Here is an 11,168-nt window from a genome sequence, read left to right on the forward strand (position 1 = left end):
TGCGCTATGGGGCGCTATGGGGCACTATGGGGCACTATGGGGCGCTATGGGGCACTATGGGGCGCTATGGGGCGCTATGGGGCGCTATGGGGCTCTATGGGGCGCTATGGGGCGCTATGGGACCCACCGGTGCAGCTGACGTCGCCGACGGTGACGCGGAAGGTGAAGTTGGGCTGGTGCGCCTGCCCCTCGGCCTTGAGCAGGTCGTAGCCCGGCGTGCGCCCTATTCGAGTGCCATACTCCTGCAGGAGGCTGATGGGCGTCTTCCCAGGGCTGGAGGTCAGCATCTGAGCCAGGCTGAGCACAGGGCTGGAAACAGGGTCAGGTGTGGGGTGGGGTGTGGGGTATGGGGTGGGGTATGGGGTGGGGTATGGGGTGGGGGTATAGGGGGGGGGTATAGGGGGGGGGTATAGGGGGGATATAGGGGGGGATATAGGGGGGGGATATAGGGGGGGATATAGGGGGGGATATAGGGGGGGATATAGGGGGGGGATATAGGGGGGGATATAGGGGGGGATATAGGGGTGGGGGTATGGGGTGGGGGTATGGGGTGGGGGTATGGGGTGGGGGTATGGGGTGGGGTATGGGGTGGGGGTATAGGGGGGGGGTATAGGGGGGGGGTATAGGGGGGGGATATAGGGGGGGATATAGGGGGGGATATAGGGGTGGGGATATGGGGTGGGGGTATGGGGTGGGGGTATGGGGTGGGGGTATAGGGGTGGGGGTATGGGGTGGGGTATGGGGTGGGGGTATGGGGTGGGGGTATGGGGTGGGGGGTATGGGGTGGGGTATGGGGGTGGGGACATAGGGGTGGGGGACATAGGGGTGGGGACATAGGGGTGGGGACATAGGGATGGGGACATAGGGATGGGGGTATAGGGGTGGGGTATGGGGTGGGGGTATGGGGTGGGGGTATAGGGGTGGGGGTATGGGGTGGGGGTATAGGGATGGGGGTATAGGGGTGGGGGTATAGGGGTGGGGGTATGGGGTGGGGGTATAGGGGTGGGGGTATAGGGGTGGGGGTATAGGGGTGGGGGTATAGGGGTGGGGGTATAGGGGTGGGGGTATAGGGGTGGGGTATGGGGTGGGGGTATGGGGTGGGGGTATGGGGGTGGGGGTATGGGGTGGGGGTATTGGGGTGGGGACATAGGGGTGGGGACATAGGGATGGGGACATAGGGATGGGGACATAGGGATGGGGACATAGGGATGGGGGTATAGGGGTGGGGTATGGGGTGGGGGTATGGGGTGGGGGTATAGGGATGGGGGTATAGGGGTGGGGGTATAGGGGTGGGGGTATAGGGGTGAGGGTGTAGGGGTGGGGATGTAGGGGTGGGGATGTAGGGGTGGGGGTATAGGGGTGGGGATATAGGGGTGGGGTGTGGGGAGGTGAGGAGGGGGCTATGGGGAGGGGAATATGGGGATGGGGTTTGGGGTGGGCATATAGGGATGGGGGTATGGGGAGAGGGTTGGGGACACAGAGAGGGATATAGAGGGGGGAATATGGGATGGAGTGTAGGGGAAAGGGAAAGGGGACACGGGAATGGGGTATGGGGTGGGCATATAGGGATGGGGATATGGAGGGGAGATAGAGGGGGCAATATGGGGATGGGGTGTAGGGAAATGGGGAGGGGGTCATGGGTATGGGGTGTGGGGTGGGCATATAGGGGTGGGGATATAGGGATGGGGATATAGGGGTGGGGATATAGGGGTGGGGATATAGGGGTGGGGATATAGGGGTGGGGATATAGGGGTGGGGGTATAGGGGTGGGGGTATAGGGGTGGGGATATAGGGGTGGGGATATAGGGGTGGGGATATAGGGGTGGGGATATAGGGGTGGGGATATAGGGGTGGGGGTATAGGGGTGGGGGTATAGGGGTGGGGATATAGTGGTGGGGATATAGGGGTGGGGGTATGGGGTGGGGGTATGGGGTGGGGGTATGGGGTGGGGGTATGGGGTGGGGATATAGGGGTGGGGGTATAGGGGTGGGGGTATAGGAGTGGGGGTATGGGGTGGGGGTATGGGGTGGGGGTATGGGGTGGGGGTATGGGGTGGGGGTATAGGGGTGGGGGTATAGGGTGGGGATATGGAGGTGGGGATATGGGGTGGGGACATAGGGGTGGGGACATAGGGGTGGGGACATAGGGGTGGGGACATAGGGGTGGGGACATGGGGTGGGGGTATGGGGTGGGGGTGTGGGGGTGGGGGTGTGGGGGTGGGGGTGTGGGGGTGGGGGTGTGGGGGTGTGGGGGTGGGGGTGTAGGGGTGGGGGTATGGGGTGGGGGTATAGGGGTGGGGGTATGGGGTGGGGACATAGGGGTGGGGACATAGGGATGGGGTGTGGGGTCACTGAGAGGGATGTGGGGTGGGTATAGGGGGATGGGGACACAAGGGGCTGCAGTTTGGGGTGATGATGGGGCTGGAGAACAGGGTCAGATGGGGGGGATATGGGGTGGGGGGTGGGCATATAGGGATGGGGATGTGGGGACACTGAGAGGGATGTGGGGTGGGCACAATGGGATGGGGACACAGAGGGGGATATAGAGGGGGGAATATGGGATGGAGTATAGGGAAAAGAGGGGATGGGGTGGGGGGTGGGCATATAGGGATGGGGACATAGGGATGGGGGTGTGGGGAGGTGAGGAGGGGGGTATAGGGATGGGGTGTGGGGTCACTGAGAGGGATGAGGGGTGGGTATAGGGGGATGGGGACACAAGGGGCTGCAGTTTGGGGTGATGATGGGGATGGAGAACAGGGTCAGATGGGGGGGATATGGGGTGGGGGGTGGGCATATAGGGATAGGGGTATGGAGGGGAGATAGAGAGGGGAGTATGGGGATGGGGTGTAGGGAAATGGGGAGGGGGACATGGGAATGGGGTGTGGGGTGGACATATAGGGGTGGGGGTATAGGGGTGGGGGATATAGGGGTGGGGGTATGGGGTGGGGGTATAGGGGTGGGGGTATAGGGGTGGGGTGGGCACAAGGGGATGGGGACATGGAGGGGAGATAGAGGGGGGAGAATGGGGATGGGGTGTAGGGAAATGGGGAGGGGGACACGGGGATGGGGTGTGAGGTGGGCATATAGGGATGGGGATATAGGGAGGGGGATATGGGGATGGGGTGTGGGGAGGTGAGGAGGGGGGTATGGGGATGGGGTGTGGGGTCACTGAGAGGGATGTGGGGTGGGTATAGGGGGATGGGGGACACAAGGGGCTGCAGTTTGGGGTGATGATGGGGCTGGAGAACAGGGTCAGATGGGGGGGATATGGGGTGGGGGGTGGGCATATAGGGATGGGGATGTGGGGACACTGAGAGGGATGTGGGGTGGGCACAATGGGGAATGGGGACACAGAGGGGGATATAGAGGGGGGAATATGGGATGGAGTATAGAGAAAAGGGGGGGTGGACACGGGGATGGGGTGGGGGGTGGGCATATAGGGATGGGGACATAGGGATGGGGTGTGGGGAGGTGAGGAGGGGGGTATAGGGATGGGGTGTGGGGTCACTGAGAGGGATGAGGGGTGGGTATGGGGGGATGGGGACACAAGGGGCTGCAGTTTGGGGTGATGATGGGGTTGGGGTGGTGGGGTGAGGATGGGGGGGTGGCAGAGCTGTGTGGGGAGGGGAGAATAGGGAGGGGGTGGGGATGGGGGGATATGGGGTAGGAAATAGGGGAATAGGGGGATATGGGGATAGGAGGGCAGGGGGGCAGGGGGGTAGGGTTATATGGGGATATGGGGATAGGGGGATATGGGGATAGGGGGATATGGGGATAGGGGGGATATGGGGTAGGAAATAGGGAAATGGGGGGATGGGATATGAGGATAGGGGGATAGGAAAGAGGGAAATAGGGGGATATGGGGATGGGGGGATATGGGGTAGGAAATAGGGGAATGGGGGGATGGGATATGGGGATAGGGGGGTAGGAAAGAGGGAAATAGGGGAATATGGGGATATGGGGGATATGGGGTAGGAAATAGGGGAATGGGGGGATGGGGGGATATGGCTATATGGGGATATGGGGATATGGGGTAGGAAATAGGGGGATAGGGGGATGGGATATGGGGATAGGGGTGTAGGAAAGAGGGGAATAGGGGGATAGGGGGATATGGGGGATATGGGGTAGGAAATAGGGGGATATGGAGATGGGATATGGGGATAGGGGGGTAGGAAATAGGGGAATAGGGGGATATGGGGGATATGGGGTAGGAAATAGGGGGATAGGGGGATATGGGGGGATAGGGCTATATGGGGATATGGGGATAGGGGGATATGGGGTAGGAAATAGGGGGATAGGGGGATGGGATATGGGGATAGGGGGGTAGGAAATAGGGGGATGTGGGGATATGGGGGATACGGGGTAGGAAATAGGGGAATGGGGGGATGGGATATGGGGATAGGGGGGTAGGAAAGAGGGGAATAGGGGGATATGGGGATATGGGGGATATGGGATAGGAAATAGGGGGATAGGGGGATGGGGGGATAGGGCTATATGGGGATATGGGGATATGGGGTAGGAAATAGGGGGATAGGGGGATGGGGGGATAGGGCTATATGGGGATATGGGGATAGGGGGATATGGGGTAGGAAATAGGGGAATAGGGGGATGGGATATGGGGATAGGGGGGTAGGAAAGAGGGGAATAGGGGGATATGGGGTAGGAAATAGGGGGATATGGGGATAGGGGGATGGGATATGGGGGATATGGGGTAGGAAATACGGGAATGGGGGGATGGGGGGATAGGGCTATATGGGGATATGGGGATATGGGGACAGCCCGGATGGGAACGGGAGGCTGCAGCCATTGGGGATGGGGCTGTGGGGGTCAGATGTGGGTTTGGGGTCGGGCCCATCGCGGTTGTGGGGCTGGGATGAAGCACAACAAGGGGGGGGGGGTCCCACAAAGGGGGGGGGGTCCCACAAAGGGGGGGGTCCCACAAAGGGGGGCACAGCGGAGGGGCCGCAGGCCTCACACCCGGCCTAAGGGGGCTCACAGGCCGCCGCCGTGACGCCGGCAGGGCCCCGCTTCGAACCGCCGCCCCCCCCCGGGAGGGACGGGACGGGAGGAAGGAGGGGCCGGGGGGGGTCTCGGGGGTCCCGCCGCCCCCTACCTGGGGAAGCCGCCGCTCCGCCTGGCCCCGCCGCCCGCCCCCTCCTCGCTCATCCCCGCCGCGCTCCGAACGCCGCCACCGCCGCCACCGCCGCGCCGCCAGGGGGCGCTGTGAGGAGGGGAAGGAAACGAGGGGAGGGGCGGGAAGAGAGGGGGGAGATGGGAGAGGGAAGGGGAGGGGTCACGTGGGGGGGGGGGAGGGGGGAGGGGATGTGCAACAGTTTGGAACTGGTGGGGGGGGATGGGGGCAATGGGGGCAATGGGGGCAATGGGGGACAGGAGGGACAGGGGGGGACATGGACAATATAGACCCATAGGGAGTAATGGGGGCAATGGGGGGCAATGGGGGACATGGACAATATAGACCCATAGGGTGTAATGGGGGCAATGGGGGGCAATGGGGGCAATGGGGTAATGGGGACAATGGGGGCAATGGGAGGGACATGGACAATATAGGCCTATAGGGAGTAATGGGGGCAGTGGGGTTAATGGGGGGCAATGGGGACATGGAGGACAACACAGACCTATAGGGAGTAATGGGGGACATGGAGGACATGGACAATACAGACCCATAGGGAATAATGGGGACAATGGGGGACATGGGGGGCAGGGGGGGACATGGACAATATAGACCCATAGGGAGTAATGGGGACAATGGGAGCAATAGGGACAATATGGGACATAGGGGACATGGAGGACAACACAGACCTATAGGGAGTAATGGGGGCAATGGGGGGCAGGGGGGGACATGGACAATATAGACCCATAGGGAGTAATGGGGGCAGGGGGGGTAATAGGGGGCAATGGGGGTAATGGGGGAAAGGGGGGGGCAGGGAGGGACATGGACAATATAGGCCTATAGGGAGTAATGGGGGCATTGGGGGTAATAGGGGGCAATGGGGGTAATAGGGGTAATGGGGGGCAATGGGGGGCAGGGGGGGACATGGACAATATAGACCCATAGGGAGTAATGGGGGCAATGGGGGGCAATGGGGGCAATGGGGTAATGGGGACAATGGGGGCAATGGGGGGGACATGGACAATATAGGCCTATAGGGAGTAATGGGGGCAGTGGAGGTAATGGGGGGCAATGGGGACATGGAGGACAACACAGACCTATAGGGAGTAATGGGGGACATGGGGGACATGGGGGACAATACAGACCCATAGGGAATAATGGGGACAATGGGGGACATGGGGGGCAGGGGGGGACATGGACAATATAGACCCATAGGGAGTAATGGGGACAATGGGAGCAATAGGGACAATATGGGACATAGGGGACATGGAGGACAACACAGACCTATAGGGAGTAATGGGGGCAATGGGGGGCAGGGGGGGACATGGACAATATAGACCCATAGGGGGTAATGGGGGCAATGGGGACAATATGGGACATAGGGGACATGGAGGACAACGCAGACCTATAGGGAGTAATGGGGGCAATGGGGGCAATGGGGGGGACATGGACAATATAGACCCATAGGGGGTAATGGGGGCAATGGGGGGCAATGGGGGCAATGGGGGTAATGGGGGGCAGGGGGGGACATGGACAATATAGACCCATAGGGGTAATGGGGGCAGTGGGGGTAATGGGGGGGCAATGGGGGACAATACAGACCCATAGGAAGTAATGGGTTCAATAGGGACAATGGGGGACATGGACAATATAGACCCATAGGGAGTAATGGGGACAATGGGAGAAATAGGGACAATGGGGGACATAGGGGGACATGAAGGACAACACAGACCCATAGGGAGTAATGGGGGCAATGGGGACAATGGGGGAGATGGACAATACAGACCCATAGGGAATAATGGGGACAATATGGGACATGGGGGACAACACAGACCTATAGGGAGTAATGGGGGACATGGGGGACATGGACAATACAGACCCATAGGGAATACTGGGGACAATGGGGGGCAATGGGGGGCAGGGGGGGACATGGACAATATAGACCCATAGGGGTAATGGGGGTAATGGGGGGCAATGGGGGCAATGGGGGGCAGGGGGGGATGGGGGGGCAATGGGGGCAATGGGGACAATGGGGGTAATGGGGGGCAGGGAGGGACATGGACAATATAGGCCTATAGGGAGTAATGGGGGCAGTGGGGGTAATGGGGGGCAATGGGGGGCAGGGGGGGACATGGACAATATAGACCCATAGGGGGTAATGGGGGGCAGTGGGGGTAATGGGGGGCAGGGGGGACAACTCAGACCTATAGGGAGTAATGGGGACAATAGGGACAATGGGGGACATGGACAATACAGACCCATAGGGAGTAATGGGGACAATGGGGGGCAATGGGGGGCAGGGGGAGACATGGACAATATAGACCCATAGGGAGTAATGGGGACAATGGGGGCAATGGGGGAAAGGGGGGTAATGGGGGGCAATGGGGGGCAGGGAGGGACATGGACAATATAGACCCATAGGGAGTAATGGGGGACATGGGGGACAACTCAGACCTATAGGGAGTAATGGGGACAATAGGGACAATGGGGGACATGGACAATACAGACCCATAGGGAATAATGGGGACAATGGGGGGCAATGGGGGGCAGGGGGCGACATGGACAATATAGGCCCATAGGGAGTAATGGGGGCAGTGGGGGGCAATGGGGGTAATGGGGGGCAGGGAGGGACAGGGACAATATAGACCCATAGGGAGTAATGGGGGCAAATGGTGACAATGGGGGACATGGACAATATAGACCCATAGAGAATAATGGGGGGCAAATGGGGACAATGGGGGACATGGGGGACATGGACAGTACAGACCCATAGGGAGTAATGGGGCCAATGGGAGCAATAGGGGACAATATGGGACATAGGGGACATGGAGGACAACGCAGACCTATAGGGAGTAATAAGGACAATAGGGACAATGGGGGGCAGGGGGGGACATGGACAGTATAGACCCATAGGGAGTAATGGGGGCAATAGGGGGCAATGGGGGCAATGGGGGGCACATGGACAATATAGACCCATAGGGAGTAATGGGGACAATAGGGACAATATGGGACATAGGGGACATGGAGGACAACGCAGTCCCATAGGGAGTAATGGGGACAATGGGGACAATGGGGGACAATGGGGGACATGGACAATACAGACCCATAGGGAATAATGGGGACAATGGGAGAAATAGGGACAATATGGGACAGGGGCAGTACAGACCCATAGGGAGTAATGGGGGCAATGGGAGCAATGGGGGCAATGGGGGGAAGGGGGGATGTGGACAATATAGACCCATAGGGGGTAATGGGGGAAACGGGGGCAATAGGGACAATGGGGGACATGGGGGACAATACAGACCCATAGGGTGTAATGGGGCCAATGGGGCCAATGGGAGGGATGGAGAGGATTGGGGCAGTGGGGTACATGGGGACAGTGATGGATATGGGGCCAATGGGGGACATTGGGGACAGTGGGGATGTATGGCAGGGACAGAAGGACACAGAAGGGGGACGTGGGGACAGACAGACATGGGATGGATGGAGGAGAAGGGGGGGGGGTGATGGGTTCAATGGGGGATAATGGGGACAATGGGGGACAATAGGGGGCAATGGGGGGGGAATGGGGACAATGGGGGACAATAGGGGGCAATGGGGGGGAATGGGGACAATGGGGGACAATGGGGGATATGGGGACAATGGGGGACAATAGGGGGCAATGGGGGATATGGGGACAATGGGGGACAATAGGGGACAATGGGGGGGACAATGGGGGCAATGGGAGACAATGGGGACAGGGACCAACAGGAAAGGGGGGCCAATGGGGTGGGGATGGACAGGGAATGAGGTGGGGGTCTTTGGGGTGGGACAGTGGGGACAGACAGATGGACAGGGAGCTGTGGGGCTGTGCATGGGGACAGCGGGGTCAGGGGGGGATGGGGCCAGATGGAGGGGGGTCAGATGTGGGGCAATGGGGTCAGATGTGGGGCAATGGGGACAGATGTGGGGCAATGGGGACAGATGTGGGGCAGTGGGATCAGATGTGGGGCAATGGGGTCAGATGGGGGGCAATGGGGTCAGATGTGGGGCAGTGGGGACAGATGGGGGGCAATGGGGTCAGATGTGGGGCAATGGGGACAGATGTGGGGCAGTGGGATCAGATGTGGGGCAATGGGGTCAGATGGGGGGCAATGGGGACAGATGGGGGGCAGTGGGGTCAGATGGGGGGCAATGGGGTCAGATGGGGGGCAATGGGATCAGATGTGGGGCAGTGGGATCAGATGGGGGGCAATGGGGTCAGATGTGGGGCAATGGGGACAGATGTGGGGCAATGGGGTCAGATGGGGGGCAATGGGGTCAGATGTGGGGCAATGGGGGACAGACTGGGACTGGACTGGGACCCCCGCAGGGTACAATGGGGAGCACAAGGGGGGGGGTCCCACTTTGGGTTTGGGGGTCCCGGTGCTGGTTGAGGGGACCCTTGGGGGTTAAGGGGGGTCCAGGTGCCCCCATTAATGTGAGGGGAGTCCTGGGGGTTCTGGTACCGGCTGGAGGGGGGTCCGGGGGCTGCCCAGAACCACCTGGGGGTCCCGGTGCCGGTACTGGGGGGCGGGGGGGGTCCAGGTGCCTCTAATGGGGGGACCCGTTTGGCCCCGGTACCGACGTGGGGAGCATTGGGTACCAAATACTGATCGGGGGAGCCCAGTACCGGAGGGGGGGGGGGCGTCACGGTGCCCCCAGTCCCGGTTCTGGGTTGTCCTGGTTCCGGTATTGATGGGCCTCCCGGTTCCCCGGTACTGTTAATATCTGGGGGGGGGATGGTGCCGGTTCTCCCCGGTCCCACATTCATGGGGGTCCCGGTCCGGGGGTGTCACCGTTGGTTGTGCAGCTGATGGGGGGGGGGGTCCCGGTGCCGGTTCCGGTGCTCCCGGGTCCCGGGGCGGGGCCGGGGCGGGGCCGAGCGCCGGGCGGGGCCGTTCGGAGCCGCTCTCCCCCGACCGCGGCACCGGGTCCGGTACCGGCCCCGCCCGCACCGCCCCGACCCGGCCTGGTCCGACCCGCAGCGCTTCGGGGGCGGCATCGGAACCGGGACCGGGAATAACGGGAAGCGCCGCGGAGCATCAGCGGGACGAGCAACGGGAACGGCCCCGCCGAGAACGGACAGCGGCACCGGCGGCGTCGGGAGCGCGCAGCGGCCGCGGGGCCGCGCACCCCGAGGTACTGGCAGCACCGCGATGGGGGCGGGGGGGGGGGAACCGGGCCGGGCCGGTACCGGGATGGGGATAGAGATGGGGATGGGGATGGAGATGGTGATGGGGATGGGGATGAGGGGCCTTTGCACGCGTGCCCCCCCCCCACACACACACGCGTGGGCGCTGCTGCCGCCCCCCCCCCATCCCTCCTCGTGCACGCGTGGGATGCGCGCCCCCCCCCCCCCCCTCAGGTGCTTGTGTGTGTTGGGGGGGGGGCAGCACAGTGCACAGCAGCACGGCAGCTCACCGCCCCCCGCTTTGCACACGCGCGTGCACCCGGTGCGACGCTGCGCCCCCCCCCCCCCACGGGGCCGCGCGGCCTCGTGCACGCGCGTGTGCCCCCACAGCCCCCCCCCCACCGACCGCCGTGTCGCGATAAGGCGCTATCGCGATATACCGGCAGCGGCAGCGCGGGGGGCGCTCCTTCTCCCCCTCTCTCTCTCCCCCCCCCCCATCTCCGCTCTATCGCGACACGAGCCGCCATATCGTATGTCACGACAGAGCCCCCCCCCCCCCCCCTACAGCTCTGCCTCAGTTTATCTCATGCGGAGACCCCCGGGATGGGGATGGGGGAGGGAGGGGGGGCATCTCCATCTCCCCGCGCTGCGATGACGTCACCGCGTGACGCGATGGCCCCACGGGGGGGGGGGGGGGGGGGGAGGGGGGGGGGGCACCTGTCGGGGGAGGGGCTCTTCCTGACCCCCCCTGACCCCCCCCCCCCCCTTCAGGGGTCCCCGAGGTGAAACCCCGCCCCCCCCCCCCCGTGACTCACCCCCCCCCCCCCCCGCTTAAATTTAGGGATGAGCTCATCTCCCAGCAGCGCTGTTGCCATAGCAACTCCCC

At 62.3% G+C, this 11,168-nt stretch overlaps 1 protein-coding gene across 1 annotated transcript; it reads right to left on the minus strand.

Moving 5' to 3' along the window:
• Nucleotides 1-104: 104 nt before the first annotated feature.
• On the minus strand, nt 105-5,221 carry TARBP2 (TARBP2 subunit of RISC loading complex). Its single transcript, XM_072357889.1, has 2 exons — nt 5,113-5,221; nt 105-309 (listed from the first exon to the last, which is right to left on the minus strand). The coding sequence occupies exons 1-2, from the start codon at nt 5,163-5,165 to the stop codon at nt 105-107; spliced, it is 258 nt and encodes an 85-aa protein (XP_072213990.1). The 5' UTR covers nt 5,166-5,221.
• Nucleotides 5,222-11,168: the final 5,947 nt, after the last annotated feature.

Source organism: Excalfactoria chinensis, chromosome 28 (assembly GCF_039878825.1).
Source record: "Excalfactoria chinensis isolate bCotChi1 chromosome 28, bCotChi1.hap2, whole genome shotgun sequence".
NCBI lineage: Eukaryota > Metazoa > Chordata > Aves > Galliformes > Phasianidae > Excalfactoria > Excalfactoria chinensis.